Genomic DNA, 22,846 nt, shown 5'->3' with positions numbered 1-22,846 from the left:
AACTCCGTTCTTCATTCCACGAAGGGGAGAGGGGGCGGGGCCGGGTGCTCAAAGACAAAAGAAATGGAAAAGGAGATAGCGATCAACTGCAGCCTCCTGCAGCCGCCGGGAGAGGCAGGGGCTGCAGCCGAGTGCTGCTTCGCAAACAAACGGGGGAAAGTGCTTAGAACCCAGAGAATCCAGCTGAAAAACACGAAGCAGCAACAGCAATTGCACACACACCATCCCAAGCCAGCACAGTAACCAAGTCCCAAAAGCAAGAAAGGACTCAGCAAACACTGCTGCGGCCGGCGTTGCTGCTGCTGACTCGGGGAGCTCAGTGCTCTCTTCCACACAGCGCCTATCACTATGGCTTATTTTCGGGGTACGGTTTATATTTCTCAAATGCTTAGAAATGCTGCTATGGCTTATTTTATGACTACGCCTTAAAAAGGGGGAAACACGGTATACACCATTTCCTGTTTTCTAACTGAAGCCAGTGTCTGCTTGCCTGCCTGCCTCTCTTCTCTCTCCTCCTTCGGCCCCCTTTTCTCTCTCATTATTGGAGTGAGGCTGGTCCTAAACCAAACAAAAGCCATAACAATCCCTTAAAAACAAGGGCTATGTTTGTCGGGGAGTTTAGAATCTTGGTGCTTGCTTTGGTCCTGCTGGCTGAGAAGCAAAGCGCTCAGGTAAAAGATACCTTTTTAATGGACAAAGGGATTCTTAAAGTCCTGGAAGTGAGAGATTGTTGACTCACACAGAAGCCTTCTTGAGCTATAGGTGTTGAGAAGAAAATTTAGAATTCATGCTGCGTGTGTAGGCGTCGTGTTTGCCTCTTTGAGTTATCCGTGCTCTTTGATGTCAAAAGGAGAAGACGGGATTAAGCAATAATGCTACTTAGTGTTTACACAGTCTTTTCAGAGCGTTCAAAGCATCTCAAAACATATTAACTGAGTAATCCTTGCAACAGCTGCCTTCAATAAGTTGGTGTTATTTACCCTCTCTTGTTTGTTTGATTTTTGTAAAAATTCGACATCGCACCCGTCATTTCAATTAGGCGTCTTACAAGTATAGAATAGAACAGTTCTTTGCAGTTACAATATATGGAGCCAATGTGGCTCAGAGCTGGGGAGCGAGGCAGTTCTGGGTCCAGATTGCTACCCAGCCATGAAACTCACTGGAATACCTTCAGCTGAAACTCCCTGTGACCAGCACAAACTACCTCTCAGGCTTGTTTTGAGGACACAGTAGGGATCAGCAGCCATTAACACTTAAAATCTGTGGAACATTGAGAAACCTTGGCAAATAAAAAGGCCTTTGCTTGCCAAGGATTCATTACCAGGCATTTCTCTCTGTGGGGAGAGTTCCATGACTGTAGTGCCATCACCGAAAAGGCCCTTTCTTCAGTCTCAACTCGTGTCACCTCAAACGGACAGGGGCCTCAGAAGATAATCTCAATACAGTGGTGCCTCGCTTAATGAATGCCCTGCTTAACGAAATTTCCGCTTAACGAAAGGATTTTTCGAGCGGAGGTTGCCTCGCTAGATGAATTCGTTTTATGAAAAATTCGTCTAGCGAATCGTGGTTTCCCATAGGAATGCATTGAAATTCAATTAATGCGTTCCTATGGGGGCAAAAAAATAAAAAAAAAATCAGTGCATTCCTATGGGATTTGCTAGACGAATTTTTCGTTATAAGAAAAGACCCGTGGAACGAATTAAATTCGTCTAGCGAGGCACCACTGTACTTGGGCAGGTTCATTTAGGCATAGGTGACAGTCCTTGAGTAACCTGGGTCCTAAACCAGCAAACAGGCAGTTAACCAGTGACACTATTTAAGAACCGTTCTTTTACGTTCTTTCATTGGTCTCAGCCAATGCTCTAGGAGCTATATCATGGCCCTCCTGGATTTTCCAAATAACCTCCTACAATGCACAAGAAGAGCCCTGTTGGATCGCGCCAGTGGCCCCTCCATCTAGCCTGCATCCTGTCCTCACAGTGGACAACCAGATCCACTGTAGGAAGCTTACAATCAGAACCTGACTACTACAGCATCACTCTCTGCTTGTGATTCTCAGCAACTGGCGTTCAGAAAGATACTGCCTTCCAAATGGCTATGCTTAATCTGGCCCAAGCTTGCTCTGTTCAGGAAGTGTTGAAGATAAGAGAAGTGTGTGTCGTCAGGCCACTTAGTAAGTTCATGACTAAGGTAATTTTGTAAATTTATTTCACGATGTTAGCCACCGCACCAAGCAACTTTCTCCCGGCATTCTTGGGTCTAGTTCTCACTGAGGTGATAAACCTCCACCTGCGTTTTGAGTCAGGTGGAAGCTTGCGTGACAGAATGCTTCTCCTTATAAAAAGCATTTCCTTTACATAGAATACTTTCACGTCAGAAGGATTTCAGCCTAGCCTTTTCTGTGTAGGTTTTTGGGGTTATGCGTGCACGAGAGAGAGAGTTCCATCCTTTGAGACCCCACCTGAAATATGACGTGGTTCAGCACAGATGCATGTTCAACACAGTGAGGCAGAAGGGCTGTTTGTAAAATCAGTTTTTATTCAAGATTTTCTTGTCTAACAAACAAACAAAGGGGTTAAATTGGCAGAAGGGCTTCTTGAAAGTGAGATAAAAGTTCCTCAAACGCTGTGTGCAGATCATGTTGGAGGGGCAGGGATGCAAGGTGTGTGAAAGGCAGATGCAAAAAAAGAGCAAAATTTCTTCCTCATCACTGTTACTTGTGGGGTGAAAGTGTGTTTCCTTTTGCTCCAACTTATTTTTGCAGACTGAAGGATCTCATTTGAATCTTGAGAATGGCAACTTTCTAAATTCCTATTCCTCAATGTTCCAGATGCTACTGAATATTTTAAAGCAGCAGTGCCCAGTGTGGTTGTTCTTTGTTCCAGTGATTTATTGGGGGGGGGGAACGCTACGTTCTTCACCCAGCAATGTCTCTCCCAGATTAAAATTCACGATTTGTATCATTGATAGTTCAATAGTAATGAAAGCTTCCATGGTTTCTGAAAAGAAGTACGGTAAGTTTCGGATCAAACCTATCACAGTAATAGCCACCAACTTGGATGGTTGAAAGTAAGTCTCACAAAATTCAGTGGTGCTTACTTCCGAGGAACTGTGTTTAGAAGGATTGATGCTTCAGACAGGCCTGGTTGAAAGAAGGATTGCTTGCTACAGCTGTATAACTTTGCATTCTCGCTTTGGAATGTAGTGCTTCGATTGGGGCTGATAAGACTTCCCTCAGGGGCTACAGTCAGAATTGTAGGTATGCACGGTGCTTCTAGAGACACTTTGGACTGAAGTCAGAGAGACACGGAGATGCAGAGAGACCCCGGAGATGCAGAATTACGTAGCATGTTACCAAGATTTGCATGTGTCAACAACAACAACAACAACAACAACAAAAACCGTTTATTGTGAGGACCATGCCTGTACACAAATAAATTTGCATGTGTCATCCAGGGGGCTCAGAGCTTTTCCTCCTGAAGACTGCAGGGCTGGCCATAATTTTTGTCTCCGTTGCTGCCAACCCTTTCAGCTTCCCTCATGCAGTTAACTGTGTTGTTGCTGCTCGGGCAGCTTCTTGGAACGGATGGAATTAAACAGACTTGCAAATCATCTTCTGCCCTCCCAAATACTGTTTGAGGTCCGTGGCTTGACAAGTGCCATAAATATCTGCCAATTCATACTAAATATGAGCGAGTTCATCAGTCATAAGAACATAATAGAGTCTTCTGAATCAGACCAAATTGGGCCCATCTACTCCAGCATCCTGTTCTCACACTGACCAATTGGATACTCATGAGAAGCTCAGAAGAATGACTTGAGTCCAGTAGTACTCTCCCCACTTTTGATGGTCAGCAACAGGTATTCAGAGGCATAATGCCTTGCCTCTGGAGATGGAGGTAGTGGAGGTAGACCATTGCCTTCGTGGCTAAACAGCCATTGATAGCCTTAAAGGTAAAGGGGCCCCTGACCATTAGGTCCAGTCGTGACTGACTCTGGGGTTGCGTGCTCATCTCGCATTATTGGCCGAGGGAGTCGGCGTATAGCTTCCAGGTCATGTGGCCAGCATGACAAAGCCACTTCTGGCAGACCAGAGCAGCACATGGAAACACCGTTTACCTTCCCGCTGTAGCGGTTCCTATTTATCTACTTGCATTTTGACGTGCTTTCGAACTGCTAGGTTGGCAGGAGCTGGGACCAAACAACGGGAGCTCACCCCGTCACAGGGATTCGAACCGCCGACCTTCTGATCAGCAAGCCCTAGGCTCAGTGGTTTAACCCACAGTGCCACCTGGGTCCCTTACTTATCCTGCGTTAATTTATTTAATCTCTATTTAAAATTTTAAAAAGCAAGAAAAAACCATCCAAGTTGGTGGCTATTACTGTGATAGGCACCCACTATTTCTGCTTTCCAGAAGCAATTTAAAACATTTTTCTTTGGAATGGGGGTCTTTCATGGACTACTTAAAAAGCATTAGAGTCAAATGAAATTGTGAGCGGGATTTGAGATAAAAGCAGTAGAAGAAAAATGACAAGATAATCACAATAGAGGAATTTTTGGTTGTAGATAAAGATAAAATGCAGTAGAAAAGGTTTGAACAAAAGCACAGTGGAGGTGAGAGTGGGAAGTCAACTCGTGAAATAATGTAATTGTTTGATTTGAAGGTTATTGTGAAAATGTTTGAAAAAATTAATTAAAAAATATCTCTCTCTCACACACAAACATTTTTCTTTCAACAGGCTTTTCCAGCTAGATGAAAATATCTCTCCCGTAGATGTTTGCTTTGTGTTGCTTTTAAACCTAGCTTGTTATTTTGTACCTAAAAACAACCACCACCTAGTTTAGCTGTTTTTATGATGCGTTTGTAAATTGCCTTGACACACACAAAGAAAGGTGATTCATAAATTAATAAAAGTGAAATAGTAAAAAAAAACCTTACAGGAGTAAATGTCCACAGGCACTTGCAAAGGTAAATATTTATGGCCTTGGTCATGTGGCTGATTCAGATGTGCCAATGACTCACGACTGAGCTTGGTGTGAGACAGAATGAGAGGTGAGAATATGTGTGGTGTCCAGTGATATGGCTCCCAAATTTTTCCCTCAGGTGAAAAAGTGTCTTCCACGCACACACACAAAAAAACCAAAGAGCTCATTGTCTTTGGGGTTTCCCATCCTCACACATTTCTTTCTTTCTTTTAGGAAAAAGAGAAAGAGAAGGAGAAAACAAAAGAGAAGGACAAAGACTCCAAGGAAAAGGACAAGAAGATGATAAATGGGCATCTCTTCAGTGCCACCCCGACGGTGGGGCCTGTCCATTGTTTCCACTGTTTGAAGCCTTTTAACAAGGATTCCTTTGCCTGTGCAAGTGAGTGGCATTTTTCTGCCCTGTGTTCTATTGCAGACAGACGTGTGGAGAATTATTTTCCAATCAAAATGTAGATGGGTGATGGTGAAATTAACAAAAGTGGCTGCCATTTTGGTCCCAGAGAGCAATTTAATAGACTCCAAATTGGTTCCACCAATAAGGCCAATTTGAACACCCAGAACAAGCCAAATTTATTTATTTTCTATCTTGCCTTTACGTGTTATCCTCCCAACAACCTTGTGATGTAGGTTAGGGTGAGAGTTGGTGGCTGGCCACAAGGTGACCCATTGAGCTCCATGGATGATTTGGGAGATTTGAATTCAGTCTTCACCCAGTGTTAAGTGTTGTACAAAGTAAACAATAGCAAAGAAACAAGGACCAAAAAAAATAATAAAAATAAAAATCCAGTGTACTGTGGAGGAGTTAGAGACTGTTGGACTTAGACCAGGGAAATCTGGGTTCAAATGAATGGATGACCTTGAGTCAGTCTTAGCTTGCAAGGTTGTTGTGGATATAAAAATGCAGGTGCTGTTCTTTGTTAGAGTCTTGGAGTCCCCCCCCCCCCGAAGTTGAAATCAGGAGGTGTTTGAATGATTCAGTGTCAGGAGGGCTGAAACTCATTGCCCTTGGTGTATAACATCATCGTAAAAAACAAAAATCGGTTTTGCAGTCAGGACAGTTTTCATAAGGAAGTATTCATTAAATCCATTGCTTTCCTGCTCTGATTTTGCATACCTCTCCTTCTTGACTGCAATGCATTCATTTTCAATCACTTCCCACAGATCTACCCTGTTTCCCCCTTTTTAATACATAGTCATAAAGTAAGCCATGGCAGGGTTTTTAAGCATTTGAGAAATATAAGACATACCCCCAAAATAAGCCATACTTCCGCGCCATGGAAACCAACCCCCACAGGCACCTCCACTCACAGAGTCACTCCATGCGGCCAAGAGCTCTGCTTAACAGCTGATCGCGCTCCCGCCTTGCTGGCTGCATCCCCGTGCTCCGCTTGCCACCACCGCTTGCCACCACCGCTGGGCTCACTGCTTCTTCCTTGCCTGGCCCAGCCAAGGAGCTTGGAGCACCCTGCAGCGGCGGGGGGAGCGCCTGAGCCAGTGGCCTCCGCCTGGCCTGGCCAAGGACGCCTGCTGCCCCGCCGCCCGGAACCGGTGGCTGCTGCAGTGCTGAGCACTCAAGAGAGCACAGCAGCGCCCTGAGCCAGCGCCCTGAGTCGTAAAAACCGTACCAGTAATTAAAAAATAAGACATCCCACCGAAAGTAAGCCACCCTGTGTTTTTTTGAGGAAATAAAGTTATAAGACGGTGTCTTAAAAAGGGGGAAACACGGTAGTAGTTCTGGTCTTCAGTTTATATGCTTACTAGTTCGTTCACATGACCGGGCAAAAGGTGATGCCTTTCAGAATGTAAAATTCTGTTTAGTGATGCAGGTGAATACTGAACTGTAAGTTGTTGTATATGGAAGTAGCCAGAGACAAATCCCCTCCTCCTTTCATTCCAGGAAATATAGCACCAAAATCAAGTCAGAATTATTATTATTATTATTATTTCCAGATAGAAAATGATGGCATTACATCTAACAAGTTAGTTTCCTGGGGGAGGAGGAGGTGTTCAGAAGGGGAATAGAATATTCCTTGTATATTCCCTTTTAAAACCTAAGAATTCTAACCCTTGTGTCAGGGCTTTTAAAATCAGCATGTGCTGTGAGCCCTTAATCAAAATGAGTTTGGGTTCAAGTGAGGCTTTTGAGCAAAATAAATAAATAAAACAAAGCTATCTGCTATTGGGCTGGGGGATCTATACCTGAGTCACAGGTTGTGACGCAATTCAGTATTTTCCTTTGCATAATCGCCTAACGTGTACAATGTCAAAACTGAGCCACGTTATCTCCACGGGGCATTTCCTTGTCTGAGAACCTGAAGTTGCTGGTCTGTTGCTATTGACTCAGGTGAAAATGCAAAGGTTAACCGATGAGACGTTTTTCTGTTGCCCAACCGGTATTGACTGTGGCGATGACGAGGATTATGAGAAACGAAAGTAGCTTGGCTTTCTTCGCACCCACCCCCAAAGTGTTGTATGCATAACGTAGCGCCGTAGGGCTTGTGATGGGAAGATTTGACAACTTATTCAGATGTTCTGTGGCAATACATCACATTTTTCTCCCCCAAGAAGCTCAGAGCAGAAATGGAAAAATATAGCTTAGTTAGGCAGCTAGTTTGTACAGATAACGGCTCCCATAAGTGCTCATCTTGCACAGGAGCCAGATCAGCTGTCGCTGCTTTATCATGAATTCTCTATGATGGCAAGCCCGGGTGTGATGACATAGGACAAGTGTATAGCAAGACCAGTGCTCCTTGTGAGTTCTGTAGAAGAAGGAATCGGAAGTGAGTTTTGGGTACTTACAAATTGCAAAGGGTTCTTTTACTGGAAATCTGAGTAGTAAGGGAAGGGGGAATAGAGAATGTCTCCATTTAATTTGATGTTGGTCCATCGGCTTTCTTTTACATCTCATTTCCCGCTGAACTTGGTATTTCCCCATTCTTCTACATTTTAAAGTTGGAAGATTTGGTGGCAGGATGATAGGAGGAGGCCATCTTTCTTTCTGGTGGCACAAGTAATTAACATGAAAGACAGCAAATTTTAGCTGTCCCGATGGCTGCTGGGCACCTAAGGAGGTCAGAATTGTTAAACTCTGAAGACCATCACGAGAAACTGGACAAATAGTGACATGTGCTGCTGTCCTTCTTTTATACAGCTTGTGGTGTCCTAGTCCATAAAAACTGCAAGGAGAGCGTGGTTGCTTGTGCCAAAACCAAAATGAAGGTAAGAATGGTCTTGTTTCCATTTGTGCAAAAAAAGGCAGTTATCCAAAATTTTCTTTTTGTGCCTAGAAATTGTATGGTAATAATACGACCAGGATGTCTGGAGTATAGACCTCTGCTTTTCAGAAGAGCAGGTTTTCTCTGCCTTGAAGGTTTTCTCTGCCTTGAAAAATCTCATGTCTCCTGCTGTTTTTATATGTTTGTTTATTCAGTATTTTTTTTCTACTGCGGAACTCAAAGTGACCCACAAGAATAAACAAACATACATTAAAACCAGTTTAAACAGAGAAAAATATAAAACTCATTCCTATTTTGAAAAGGCAGGACTTAAACATCGCATTCCCTGAATAAGACAGCAGATAATTAAAAGTCAGGGGTCTATATGCTTCTTAATTGTAAACCACTTTGAGGTTTTTTTGGTTATTTTTTACAAAGTGGTTTACAAATCACTAAGAGATTTACAACCATAGTTTAAGACATGAGAACGTTAAAACCACAATATGCAATGATAGTGCCAGGTGAGCCTCTCATTCCACAAGCAGGGAGCCACCATTGAAAATGCCTGTTCTTGTTTTGCTGCTCTCCAGACCTCCTGTAGACTGGGCACATGGAGAGAAGCCTTAGATGAGAATTGCAGGGTCTGCATCAGTTCACTGGGGGCAGTTCATACATTGATTTCTAGACCTGGTTCTTGCATATGTGAGAACAATCTTTGGTTCTAGTTACAGTGAGGTAAGCCGTGTTGGTCTGACGTAGTCGAAACAAAAAATTTAAAAAATTGCTTCCAGTAGCACCTTAGAGACCAACTAAGTTTGTCACAGGTATGAGCTTTCGTGTGCATGCACACTTCTTCAGATACACTGAAGTCTGGTGACTTCTGTTTCAGTGTATCTGAAGAAGTGTGCATGCACACGAAAGCTCATACCTGTGACAAACTTAGTTGGTCTCTAAGGTGCTACTGGAAGCAATTTTTTAAATTTTTGTTTAAACTTTGATTTATAATCATGGTTAGCTTGAACAAAGCAAACCATGGTTGGACATATTTATTCTGTTTATTTTATATACCGCTTAACTACAGAGGCCTCTCAAGCAATTTTCAAAAGTACAGCACAAAAGAGTAAAAATCCACTTAACCTATAAAAGCAGAATTCGGTTTAAATGCCTGCTGGAATGAAACAAAAGTCTTCAGAATACTAACAGGCTGGCTGTGTCACGTTTTAAGGGTATATGTGGAGGTGCCTGTGTATGTTTTAAGCTCCTTCAACAAATTGTTTCTAATGCAGAGTAGCAATTCATTTGTTCTCTTTATTTTTTCCATCTCCAGAAAGGAGGCCTTCTAGTTAATGATACTTCCTCGTTACCTACAGTAATTATGAGAAATAAGCGTAAGTAGCTTTTTTCCCTTCCTTCTTTACTTCTCACAGCAGCACCTCAAAAGTTGGCACCAGGGTTTTTTTTTCCTTTTTCTTTTTCTAATTATGACATAGAAGCAGTTGTATGTGCTTTAAGATCATGAGCAGAATATAAGGTTGTAGCCAGTGCTGGTCACATTACTAACATGAGCTCATTAATTTCAGCTGGTCTACTCTGAGTAGGACTTTCCTAGCATTTAAATTTTTTCATTAGCTTGGTGGAGCATGAATTCTGAACGTTGTGCTGAAAATCCAGCTGCAAAGCTTTGTAGTTATGTCTGTTCTTCTTATACCACTCGCGATTGCCATGTGTGTGTTGTTTAATTCTGTGTTTCTCACTTGTACTGATGTGTATTTTTATTCACGTTATTGTCAGTTGTTATAAAATTCTCACAGGCCTGTTGACTGTAACTAAAGAGATGGTGACAATATTTCCCCCTTTGCAGCCTCTCAGCCAAAGGAGAGACCTCGATCTGCGGTTTTAGCCCCTGATGAGAACACCGTGACCTCCATGTTCAATAGCAGGCGATCCCAGCATAACCCTTCCCTTTCAAAAAGTGTCTCCATCCAGAACATTGCTGGGTAAGGGTCATTCTTTCTGGGCAGGTACATTTTCTGGGCAGGTACATAAGTGCATGGTTTGATGAGTTGAACAGTGAATAGAGGCACAACTCAAAGGAAGAGCCTGTGAAGAAAATCCCAGGCTTAGTTCCTGGTTATTATTATTTTGCAATTGGAAGGATTTTAAGTGGCAGGGCTGCAAGAGAACCCTGCCTGAAACTCTGGAGAACTGATGCGAATCAGAGTCGAGAGCAACTGCCCAGATGAATCAGTAGTTTTACTCCTCTGTACGTGGTTTCACTTTGGGGTGGAGAAGCTACAAGCTATGGGCCATATTTGGCCCAGCACGGTTTCCACTCTGGCTGTTTCTGCCCAACCCTGTCTACCTGCTGTTATATGTCTCTGCGTGCCATTATACGTAGGCTGGATTGACTACACAAAATAATCGCCCATGGGGGAACTCTTGTTGCACAGCTGGCCCATGCAGAAAGCTTCTGCTGCTGCTGGTCCCTAACATTGTGCAAAGGACTTTGACAGATGGGTAGGACAACCCAGCTATCAGTCACTGGGTGTCATAATGTCAGGTGATTAACAGGACATTTGCCCTGCCCACCTGTCCAAGTTGGCCCATGGGGATGGGGACAGATAACAATCTGGCCCACCAAGCCAAAAAGGTTCCTCACCCTTGTAAGACAGCCTTGTGTGTTGAGTGGAGATTCACACCTTCGTATGGTGAGATGATTTAAAGTATGGATGGGGAACCTGTGCTCCTCCAGGGTTTACTAGAATCCATCTCTCATCAGCCCTAGCTAGCATGGTCAATGTTCAGGGACGATGGGAGTTGGGAGTTTAAGTCCAGCAACATTTGCAGAATCGCAGGTGCCCCATGCCTGGTTTTGGATACCATAACCACGTCTGGGCATATATGCTGTCTCCTCTTGTTAATAGTCAATGTGTTTGAATAATTGGAGATTTCAAGCAATGGATCGAGGTAGGAACTGGGGTTGCAGGGGAGAAGAGGCAGGCAGCTGCCCCTTCCCCATCTCATATCGCACCTTCCCTGCATTCCTCAGTGGAGACCCAGGTTTCCTGAGTCAGCTGTCCAGCAAAAGTAAAATTCTGAATGGCCTGTTCTTTTCTGCCTCTGTGTCCCTCCAGAGTTGGGAACGATGAAAACATACTTTCATGGAAGTTCCTCTCCCAGTCAACGGACTCCTTGAATAAAATAAGCCGGGTGAACGAATCCATGGAGTCATTAACAGATGAAGGTAAGTGGTAGCAGTAAAACAGTCTCAAGTAGTGATCATAAGAAGAGCCTGATGGATGAGGCCCATCTAGTCCAGCATCCTGTTCTCACAGTGGCTGAAATCACCAAGCAAGATTCAACTGCAAGTGGTGATGGTTTGAAGCTTCCTGTGTGTACAAAATGTCCTTGAAAACATCCACCAAATCAAATTAGGTCTATTGTAGACTGTAGATGGACTAGTTTACTATGTACAAATATATTATTGCAGGCATGTCCAACTCCCAAGATATACTCCCAGCATGGGTGTGGGAGGATTGACAGGAGTTGTTGAGCTTTTGGGGGGGAGGACTGATGGGCTTTGTAGCCAAATAGTATCCGGAGGTCCAAACTCCTGTGCTACAGCCTAGACACAAGATTATTGCCTTAGTTAGAACTAGGCTCCAAATTTAATTGCGGCTTTCATAACACAGTTCTCACACTCTTATATACTAGTCTGGTTTGCATGTCATGGTGATGCAGTGCTCATTCCCGGAGAGGCATTGCACCCACTTTGCTCCTTCCTGGTCCTTTTTATCACAGCAAGGTAGCTAAGCCAAGGTTTGATTTACCATATTTACTCAAATCTAATGCTCACCTCTTTTTTGGCCAAATTACACCGAGAAAATTAAGGTGTGCATTGGATTCGATGGCACATTTACATTCACCAGCAAATACTTCTTTTGTTTTGTTTCAAGGTTCTGAAAACTGAGGTGTGCATTAGATTTGATGGCTCATTAGACTCGAGTGAATACGGTATTAAGTCACCTGAGCCCAGGATCATGGTTTAGCATTTTCCTTCTTAACTACAGCCTAAAAATCATAAACCAAACCTTCACTCCAGATTGTGGATAAGGGGGAGAGATCTTAACCACAATCCCAGATTTGAAAAGTGTGCTAAACTAAACCTTGGTTTGGTCGCCTCAACTTACTAAGCTAAAAGGACGAGGGAGAAGACTGGCTACAATCTCCTCCTCGGGAGACCACACTTGGTTTGGGTTGGCGTGTGACTGCTGCCACTATGTGGCCTGCTATCTTTTCATAGTTCCCAAATCAAATGATTACTTTTTCTGTTCAATCTCTGCGTAGGTTGTTTTGGACCTGGAAACCAAATTTCTTTGTGCACCAGGACATAACCCATCCGTTAATTCATTTTAGCTAGGCACAGCTAAGACACGCAGAATGGTGTCCTTTCAAGCAGCAGTGAGCAGTGGCTGCTTTGGTAGCAGATAATTTTTTCTTAAATTGTATTCAGAGGATAAGTAAGTGGGTTTCCTGCTCTCTCTTGCTGCGTGATGCACTGCTACGCTGGATAATCCTCGGCTCCAGGCTCATCTGTTAATTGCTTTCATAGCTCGAATTTGCAGGCTTCGCAGAGCCCCTTTCAACCATTCTGTTAATTTCACCAGAGTAAACAAAGGCGGGTAAATTGCACCTTAATTACAATGCAATTACATGTCATTACATAAATGGTTCGCTCTTGGAGATGTACACTGTAATTGCGGATTTACTAAGCATTAACTAGCAAGTAACTTATGGAAGACTTTTGAAAAACAAAGGGGGGGAATTACATGGTTACTCTAACGGAGCTTAATGGGTCTAGAAACGATCATCTCAATGCTGGGTAATGTGATAATCAAAGCGACCCTTAGCCAGTCAGATTTTACTGTGCAACAACATCATGAACTCAAACCACACTGAGGATATTCCTTCTTGCCTGCACTCAGAATGGGATAAAAAAGACCCTTCCCTCCAAATATAGCTTGGGGAGGTGTGATATTTCTTGCACTTTCCCTTTATGTGTAAACTGGTCTATGAAGCTGTGGTATAAAGCTGGCTTCCAGCTCCTGGTTTTTTTTCGAATCCTTGAACCATAGTTTCCAGCTTCCTCTCTTGCACGAAGGAAGAGGGTCTGAAGCTCCCCACTCAAAAGGTCAGCGTTGCTGTTCCAAAGTTCAGGATTTGCTAACTCAGATTCTGACATGTCTTCAAGGAGGCTCAATGAATTCTGCAATCCTTAGGCCTCCTGGACAGGCAGTAGCGGAGGAACCCTCTCTGGCACCTGGGGCGGGGCAGCCTGTACAGAGTGCGCATGGGTGGCATGCTGCGCATGCGCAATCTGTACGGAATGCCATATGGGATGCTGCACATGCGCAGTCCGTACGGGCTACTGCTAATGCGCAGAGGCCATACAGGCAGTCGCTCGCACGCCGCGTCTGTACGGGATGCCGCTCACGCACGACATCGCATACGGACTGCACATGAGCGGCACCCATACAGACTGTGCGCTCCCTTGGCCACTCTACAGCTGGGGGGAGGCAGGACCCATCTTGTCACCCCCCCAAGAGTGGCACCCGGGGCGGACCGTCCCCTCCGCCCCCCACTTCATACACCCCTGTGGACAGGTGATCCTAAATTTGGGCCGTCATCTGATGAGACACCAACACCTGGAAGCCAATACTCAATTTTGTAGCACATGTATTGATAAAAGCATCAACCTTGCAGCTCAGCAAACTTGGGGATAAAAAATACTAGGAGCATTTCTCATTCAGATTTCCTTTCTCCACTATCCAGGTGCAGACATGAATGAAGGCCAGCTCATGGGAGATTTTGAAACAGACTCAAAGCAGCTGGAAGCCCAGTCCTGGAGTCAAGTCGTAGACGCCAAGTTTCTCCGGCAACAAAAGAAGGATGTTGTGAAGCGGCAAGATGTCATTTATGGTGAGCGTCACAATTTAATGCTAAGACGATCAAAATTCTGCAAGCACAGAAATAAAATTCTGCAAGCTTTGTACATTAGCAAAAATGTGTGGTTTCTCTTTTTTACATTTATTTCTTCTGCTAATCCCAGGAATGGACAAGGTGGTATAGAGATGATTGAAGACCCTTTCCCCCAATCCCATTCATTATTTCAGAAGGCATTCTTCCCCTCGGTGTTTTCTTTTTCTTCTAGAATTCACCCTTTTAAGATTCTGTTGTTTGTTCTGCTGTACTGTTTTATCACGTTGCTACTGTTTGATGTGTGTATTCTTTGTAGATTCTTGTTGTCTTTTATATTGTCTGTGAACTGCCTCAAAAAAGTTCTGATTTCAAGTATTTCTTGAGGCTTTGCAACCATAGGAACGTCCTCAGTTACTAAACCAGAGCTGAGATGCTTCGAGAGCAGAGTTCTGTGACCCAGGGATGGGGAACCTCTAGCTATAGAGGCAGATGTGGCCCTCCAAGCCTTTTTATCTGGCCCTCAGGACTCTGGCCACGCTCCTAACTAGTCCTTTGCAGTGTCTTTGAGTATTTCCACCTATGTTGAATGAGCCCTTAAACTCAGTTGATTCTTCATGCTCATTTGGATGGAGGGTAGAAAAAGGTGTATTATAGAGGGGATACCAATGTGATGCCATCTGAATGTTTCTGGACTACAACTCCCATCAGCCCCAGCCAGCATGGCCAGTGGTCAGGAATGATGGGAGTTGTGGTCAGACAACATCTGGAGGGCAGCACCTTGGCCATCTTTGGTGTGTAGTTAACTAGCCTACTGTATAAAAGCTAAATTAACATGTTGCTCTTTTGCTTCTGGACCATCGCTGTCATGTGGCCACTGGAAACTTGCCTAGAGGGGACTGTGGCCCTGAGGCTGGAAAACGTTCCCCAGGCTTATAATGGCCAGTGCTACGTTTTGTGGCTTTTCTGTGCTTTGCCTGGCCCTTCTTTGCTAACATCCCTTGTGTCTGTCTTGCCTTCACCCCTCTCTGTTCTTCTCCTTCAGAACTGATGCAGACGGAAATGCACCACGTCCGCACCTTGAAGATCATGAGCGACGTGTACAGCAGAGGAATGGTGCAGGAACTGCAGTATGAGCAGCAGATGGTGGAAAAGGTCTTCCCCTGCCTGGACGACCTGCTAAACATCCACACCCAGTTCTTCCAGCGGATTCTGGAGAGGAAGAAGGAGTCGCTGGCAGACAGAAGCGAGAAGAATTTTGTCATCAAGAGGATAGGGGACATCCTTGTGAACCAAGTAAGCACTGGGAAGGGTATCTGAGGGCAGCGCAGGGCACAGAGCCTGTGTTTCAGTCCGCCTAATCTGGGTTGCACGTGCCCCAAACTAAACGCCATGTTTCTGCATGAGGAATGGCAGAATTCTGCAGCCTCTGTTAGCAAATTAAGTGTCTATTTTGCATAATATATTCTGCCAGGTGTGAGGAGGAGCAAATAGCTATATCAGTTCCTAAAGCCCCCACGTTGCTGCAAATCCTGCTCGGTAGGCTTGAGGCAGGATCCAGCCGTTCTAGTGGAGTCAAAGGCAGTATTTGCTTTTGCAAGCAGACCTAGTCTGATTCCTTGAGACATCTCTGTGGAGCGCTCCAAATGATGCTGTACAGTGATGCATAATGATTGACACTTACATTATTTATTTTGAGATTATTTTAAACATTCACTTGATTGGAGTCAGATAGCCCTTTCAGTGAATCCAGTGGAAAAAACATGCAGCAGCAAAACCACAATGGGAGCAGGACTGAAGCACAACAGAAGGAACGGCATGCTTACTGAAGAAGGGCCACAACCTCAGGGAAGTCATGTTGCACAATTCATAGCTCTCTGAGGTCCAGTTATGACACTAAATGTGTAAAAGGGGTTTTAAAAAGCAAAACTGTAACCCTTAATATTATGCAAAATTGTATGTCCCAGGTTGATCACTGCAATCATCTGGTGCGGGGCACTATTAGTGGTCTCCCATGGATGAGAAACACAGCTTTGCATCAATAAGAAGTGATGCATTCAGTGCTGTGGAACTGACTCCCACTAGAAGTCACACAGGCCCTGTCCCTGCTAAGCTCCAGGTGTCTTGTTAAAACCATTTTGTTTCAGAAGGCTTTTGCATCATGGATATTTCTCTGTTGTTTTAAAGTTTTCTGGTGTTCTTCCTTTAAATTTCCAAGAGATTAAATTCCTGGGCCTTAATTTATGGGATTTTTATAGTTGTAAGCCGCTCTGAGACCTAAGATGGTGAAAAGTGGGGTATAAGTAAACAACTATTAAATGAATAAAAGCATTAATACCACCGTGAGAGCCACCGCTTTCATTTTCCCACAAGAAGCGCTGGGACGTTTAGCACAAACCACGGTCTGCTGTGATGTCTCAACTGAGCGAGTGGCTGATGATTAGGTTGCCTTACCTACTTGGGGAGACAACTGGCGAACTCTTAACATATGTTTTAACTTCTGACAGTTTTCTGGGGAGAACGCTGAGAGAATGAAGAAAATCTACGGCAAGTTCTGCGGGCACCACAATGAGGCGGTGAATTACTTTAAAGACCTTCATTCCAAGGAGAAACGGTTTCAAGCATTCATCAAGGTAACACCGGTGTTTTGCAAATGTACTCTTATGTAGCGGTGGGGTAGGGAATGGGGGAAGAAGCATGCAAGTGAAGTTTCTTGTATATTGTGCTTCTTCCTTAAAACCATCCAGATTTTTTCACCAAGGTCAACCACGTAGGTTGTACAATGACAATAATGATGATGATGATGATGATGATGATTTTTATTATTGCAAGGATAGGGAGCCTGTGGCCCTCCAGATATTTATCCCTGGGCTTCCAGTATCCAGGCAGAATATGTGTGTGTGATCAAAGTGGGGTGAGGTAGGAATAGTTTGCAAGGAATAACTGCTCAGCAGCAGCAGCAGCAGCAGCAGCAGCAGTAGGCCAATGGCGAGGAGTATACCATTTATCTTTCATTTCATTCTTCTTTCTCTAGAAAAAGATGAGCAGCTCTGTGGTGAGGCGTCTGGGCATTCCCGAGTGCATCTTGCTAGTAACACAGAGGATCACCAAATATCCTGTGCTGCTACAAAGAATACTGCAGCATACCAAAGGTAGGTGGAAAGCTGCCATTTCCCACCTTGGTGAGCAAATGGCGATATGGACCTCAGAAACCTTGGCATATTGTAATTGGGCTTGTGGCATAAAAAGCATCCATTGCAAAACATTTTAGCATTCCTTTGTGCTTGCTTGCTGAGAGACTGTTGTCTTAGGATATATTTAGGTGAAAGAAAGCTGTCTCTACAGCAACCTCCATTTCATGGACATGGTCCTGCAGCTTCTGAAACCCTTATTCTTCTAAGTTGTTTCTGTTTAGTTCAACTGCACAAGTGTAGGTTTGTGTGGGTCTGCTGATTCTTCATGCTGCTTCTGGCAATGATCCCTGTTTAGGCACTTGTACTGTACCATGACGCAGGTGGCGCTGTGGGTTAAACCACAAAGCCTAGAGCTTGCCGATCAGAAGGTCGGCGGTTCGAATCCCTGCGATGGGGTGAGCTCCCGTTCCTCGGTCCCAGCTCCTGCCAACCTAGCAGTTCGAAAGTACGTCAAAGTGCAAGTAGATAAATAGGAACCACTACAGCAGGAAGGTAAACGGCGTTTCCGTGTGCTGCTCTGGTTCGCCAGAAGCGGCTTTGTCATGCTGGCCACATGACCTGGAAGCTGTATGCCGGCTCCCTCGGCCAATAATGCGAGATGAGCGCCGCAACCCCAGAGTCTTTCACGACTGGACCTAATGGTCAGGGGTCCCTTTACCTTTACTGTACCATGATGCTAATTTTATCTCCATACAGTTAAGCTTGTCTCTCCACACCCCTACAAGCAAGGGAAGCAAGAGCCAAAAAACACTCTGGGTGTGAAGAAGGGCCAGCGAAAGGGTTTAGCCAGGGAGAGTTTGAAGGCCAGAAAGGGTTGGAGGGCTCCATTCGACCCCAGCCCCCATGGTTCCCCGTCTCTACACAATTTGCTTAGCAAATAGGTCAGGGGAAGGGAACAGAAGAGAAGTTAGCTAAGCTCAAGAACTGGGCGAAAAGAATTAAGCGAGAACTGAAAGATGGGTGTCCTTGCGTTTTAAGAAAACGACGAGGAACATCAAGATTTGGTGCTGTCCCTAAACCTGGTGAAGGAAGTAATCACTGCTGTGAACAGCAAAGTCAGCAACTACGAGAAGAAGATGCGCCTCAATGAAATCTACACCCGGACGGACAGCAAGTCTATCATGAGAATGAAGAGTGGGCAGATGTTTGCCAGAGAGGACCTGCGGCGCAGGAAATTTGTCCGGGATGGGCCCATTTCCCTGAGAAATGCAGCCAGCAAATTGAAAGGTAAGTGAGTCCTCTTTTCTGTATTCCCTTCCTGTCCCTGCATAATGGATAAAGGTGTAATTTGCTGGGCCCTCCACGGTGTCCACATTGGGACAGTCTTTTAAATTCCTAGACTGCTTAAGCACAGCTGCTTGTTTAAAATATGTGCCCTGCCTTTCCCCCGCTCAGTGGATTTCCAGAGGTCTACAGTACAGTCGTACCTGAGAAGTTGAACGGAATCCGTTCCGGAAATCCATTCAACTTCCAAAACGTTTGGAAACCAAAGAGCAGCTTCTGATTGACTGCAGCAAGCTCCTGCAGCCAACCGGAAGCCACAGACGTTCAGGTTCCAAAGAACGTTTGCAAACTGGAACACTGACTTCCGGGTTTGCGGCATTCAGGAGCCAAAACATTCGATGTGCAAGGCGGTTGGGGTTCAAGGTACGACTGTACTTTTAAACTGTTGTATTGTAAAGAGAGAGAGAAATCAGGACCATAATAACACCCAATAAAACCAGCAATATTGGCATAAGACAGCAGCAGCAGCAACCATCACTTAGCGGTGAACCCCTATAAGCCTTTTGCAACTGCAATGCTTTAATGTGCTATCCAAACCCCAGCCAAGATGAAACAAGGTGAGTCTCTCTAGGGTGGAAGTTTGGATGTCACTGCTGCAAAGGCCCCATCCTGTGTAGCTGCCCACCAACAGGGCCTCGGGGAATGACCTTCATGCAGGGTTAAACTCCCCCCCCATTCCAGATGTTGCTAGACCCCAACTCTTGTCATCCCTGACTATTGTCCCTCTTAGCTGCGGTTGATGGGAGTCGGAGCCCACCAGCATTTGAAGGGCCATAGTTTCCCCCACCCCTGCATAGTAAGCTGCCTTATACCAAGTCAAACCATTGTCCCATCTAGCTCAGTATTGTCTACTCTGACTGGCAGTGGCCTCTCCAGGATTTCAGAAGCGAGTCCCTCCCAGCGCTACCTGTAGGGTTATTTTTCCCCTGCACAGCCATGTGATGCTTCGATACGTGCCACGTCCAGCACACAGACCCAGGTGGTACATCATACTTGCTGGACACTTGTTATATGGCACCTGGGAAATTATCTGAATAGCAGAGGCGGATCCTAAAGAATGAATTGCTTCTTGTACAGAGTGATTCAGCTGTAATAGTATTTAGCCTGGGGGGGCTGTGGAAACCAAGTTTGCCATTGCCTCCTAAGTTGCTCCAGGATGTGCCACCTTCAGTCTGGGGGAGATGGTTAAACACTCCTTCTGGATGAACTCTCACCCTGGAGCATATTGGTTGTCCTGTAAACATCCTGCCATGTGGCAAGAAGAATTCTCCTTTGGTTTCCAGAAACTAGTATTTATTCTAGAAATACTTCATGTGCAGTGAAATGATGATCTGCAAACACGGCCATTGTGACACCTTGTGGAAGAAGCTTGCTGCTTGCGGCCACTACTTTTGGAGAAACTCCCCTTGACTTGACACTTTGGTCTTTTGATGCTGATGGTCGAGGTGGGTGGATGGAGAGCTGCCTGCAGCCAATGAGAGTTATACCCAGCAAAAGCCACTCCCTAGAAAATACAGCATCTTAACACCTTTTCTTCTTAGGACAAAAGCATTGATTGTAGATAAGGAGCATTTGAGCTCTCTAGAGCGGCCACTTAGCCACCTTATTCCCTAATCTTCCAGGTCTCTCAAACAACTTGCGGTTTAGAAGTGAGCAAATGTGGTTTTTTTTACATGGTCTGTTGTCTTTTTCTTTGCCAGAAGTCCAGGCTGTTCTCCTCTCAGATGTTCTGATATTTCTTCAGGAAAAGGACCAGAAATATGTGTTTGCATCTCTGGTAAGATCTTTAGCACTTTCTCATCAATAATAATAATATTGATAAATATACATTTGGCTAAAAAAACGAGTTGCTGAATCAAAGATGATTCTTGTATTTACTTTTTTTTTAAAAAAATTAACAGCTCCTTTCACTCCTTTTTACCATTTTTAAGCAAAGGCAGATACTTCACACAGGCACTGTATATATTTATTTGGGAGCAAAAAAAATCCTGGCTCTATTGTCTCTATGTACATTTTCCTTAGGACCTTTCAAATTTATTACTATTATTTTATTAAAGCATTTGCTCCCCTCTAGCCAAAGCTCACAGTTTTTAAAAGAGCAAGAAAAAGAAGGAATAAAGCAGCACATTAAAACAACAGAATGAAATTACAAAATGGACTTTAAAAAGCTGGTTTTTAAAAATCTTTTCAGAAACCTATAAAATGCAATGGTGCTTTTGATCTGTAAGTGGGGGGGGGACTCCAAAATGCCCAGTGGGGCAATGTCTTTATTAGGACCAACCAAAATGCCACAAGATTGCAGCAAGCTTTTAAGTTCCCCAGAAGTCTTCATTGCATTAGCTGACCTCAAGGCCATAACATGCAGTAGCGATTACCTAACTGTGGCTTTCAAAAGTTTTGTGTTCTCCTTTCCCATTCAGTCCTACCCTTTGCAGAGACGCAGAAACATATTTGGCAACCTGAGATGATGCTCCTGTGTTGGTATAAGTAAGGAAATATACTGTTAGGAAGCAACACACAGCTTAAGAGAGTCAGTTTCCAGGCTCTCTGCAACACGAATGGGACATCTGTGGCTCCCCAGATGTTGTTGGGCTCCAATTTCCATTAGCAGCAACCAGCTTGACCAGTGGCCAAAGATGCTGAGAACTGGACTCCAGGAACTTCTGAAGAGCCACTGGTTCTCCTTCTCGGCTATACAATGAAGCCAATCTAAACCAAAGCCCATTCTGGTCCAGAAAATATCTAGGGCCTCCTTTAGGCTCTGATTTAGGGCAGCTTCATTATATAGTAGGTGGACTTGTGTTGGACAAATCAGAGCAGTAGTGAAGAGTTGAGCCAAGATGTTTTCCTAGTCTAAATTCTCCTTACTACCAGTATTAAAACCTACCAGAATGCTTTAGTAAGTCACTTGCTCTCATTCGCAGTATCTAAGATTGGCTGCAGGCTTGAGAAACTCCCTGCGCCTGTGTGTGTGTGTGTGTGTGTGTGTGTGTGTGTGTGTGTGTTTAAACTGAAGTACTTTAGAGAGGGATATGTATTAAATAATCCATTGGTTAGGGCTTGTAGTGGTTAAGGAGGCCCGTCAGGCTGCATCAGATTGAAAGCAGATTGATTTGTTTTCCTCTCTTCTTCCCAAAAGGATCAAAAATCCACAGTGATATCTCTGAAGAAGCTGATTGTCCGAGAAGTAGCCCATGAGGAGAAGGGTTTGTTCCTTATCAGCATGGGAGGAAAGGACCCAGAAATGGTGGAAGTTCGCGCCAGCTCCAAGGAAGAGCGCAACAGCTGGATACAAAGCATCCAGGACACCATGAATACTATGTAAGCAGCTGGTGATAGATAGATAGATAGATAGATAGATAGATAGATAGATAGATGGATGGATGGATAGATGGATGGATGGATAGATAGATGATAGATAGATAGATAGATAGATAGATAGATAGATAGATAGATAGATAGATAATCTTTATTGTCATTGTCCCCTTGCGGGAACAACGAAATTACTCGGTTACCACATCCACTCAGATAAAGCTCAGATATTCCACATAATCTGAAATTACTACAAAACACTAATGGTGGAATGCCATGGGCATTGTGTGTGGAATGCAATTGCAAACAAGTTTAGGATTGGCTGTGTCTCTGTGGCAGGGTGGCATCAAGGTGGAGGCTGCCCTGGAGCATTGCACCAGTATTTGAATGCTCTTAGGATGTGCAGGTCAAGGACCCACATGTCCCCTTTTGATGGCCTTATGGTGCCATGTGAATGGAAGGACCATAGATCTGGTAGGGCATCTGCTTTGCACGCCTTCCTCAGCATCTCCAGCTAGTGCGGGGGCAGACCTCTGTTTGAAACCCTGGAGAACAACTTTCCAGACAGGGTAGTGAGGGGGTACTGAGCTAGACAAGGAACGCGGGTGGCGCTGTGGTCTGAACCACTGAGCCTCTTGGGCTTGCCGATCGGAAGGTTGGCGGTTCAAATCACCGCGACCGAGTGAGCTCCCATTGCTCTGTCCCTCCTGCCAACCTAGCAGTTCGAACGCACACCAGTGCAAGTAGATAAATAGGTATCACTGCGGTGGGAGGGTAAATAGCATTTCTATGCACTCTGGGATCTGTCACGATGTCTCGTTGTGGCAGAAGCAGTTTAGTCATGCTGGCCACATGACCCGGAAAGCTGTCTGTGGACA

The 22,846-nt window shown here is 44.5% G+C and overlaps 1 protein-coding gene across 19 annotated transcripts in view; it reads left to right on the top strand.

Moving 5' to 3' along the window:
* The window catches only part of AKAP13 (A-kinase anchoring protein 13), a 233,000-nt gene that overhangs the window by 195,080 nt on the left and 15,074 nt on the right, over positions 1-22,846 (top strand). For all 19 annotated transcript variants that reach the window (XM_088656962.1, XM_088656966.1, XM_088656961.1 and 16 more), the window contains 12 exons: positions 5,201-5,366; positions 8,139-8,206; positions 9,530-9,590; positions 10,064-10,199; positions 11,337-11,446; positions 14,035-14,181; positions 15,224-15,474; positions 16,686-16,811; positions 17,213-17,330; positions 18,351-18,599; positions 20,357-20,433; positions 21,796-21,977. In XM_088656962.1, coding sequence (XP_088513088.1) covers positions 5,201-5,366; positions 8,139-8,206; positions 9,530-9,590; positions 10,064-10,199; positions 11,337-11,446; positions 14,035-14,181; positions 15,224-15,474; positions 16,686-16,811; positions 17,213-17,330; positions 18,351-18,599; positions 20,357-20,433; positions 21,796-21,977 — 1,691 coding nt within the window. The remainder of the gene's footprint in view (positions 1-5,200; positions 5,367-8,138; positions 8,207-9,529; positions 9,591-10,063; positions 10,200-11,336; positions 11,447-14,034; positions 14,182-15,223; positions 15,475-16,685; positions 16,812-17,212; positions 17,331-18,350; positions 18,600-20,356; positions 20,434-21,795; positions 21,978-22,846) is intronic.

This window comes from Zootoca vivipara, chromosome 13 (assembly GCF_965207765.1).
Source record: "Zootoca vivipara chromosome 13, rZooViv2.hap1.1, whole genome shotgun sequence".
Lineage (NCBI taxonomy): Eukaryota > Metazoa > Chordata > Lepidosauria > Squamata > Lacertidae > Zootoca > Zootoca vivipara.
Note: the sequence above shows the minus strand (reverse complement) of the source record. Positions and strands in the feature narration are given on the sequence as shown.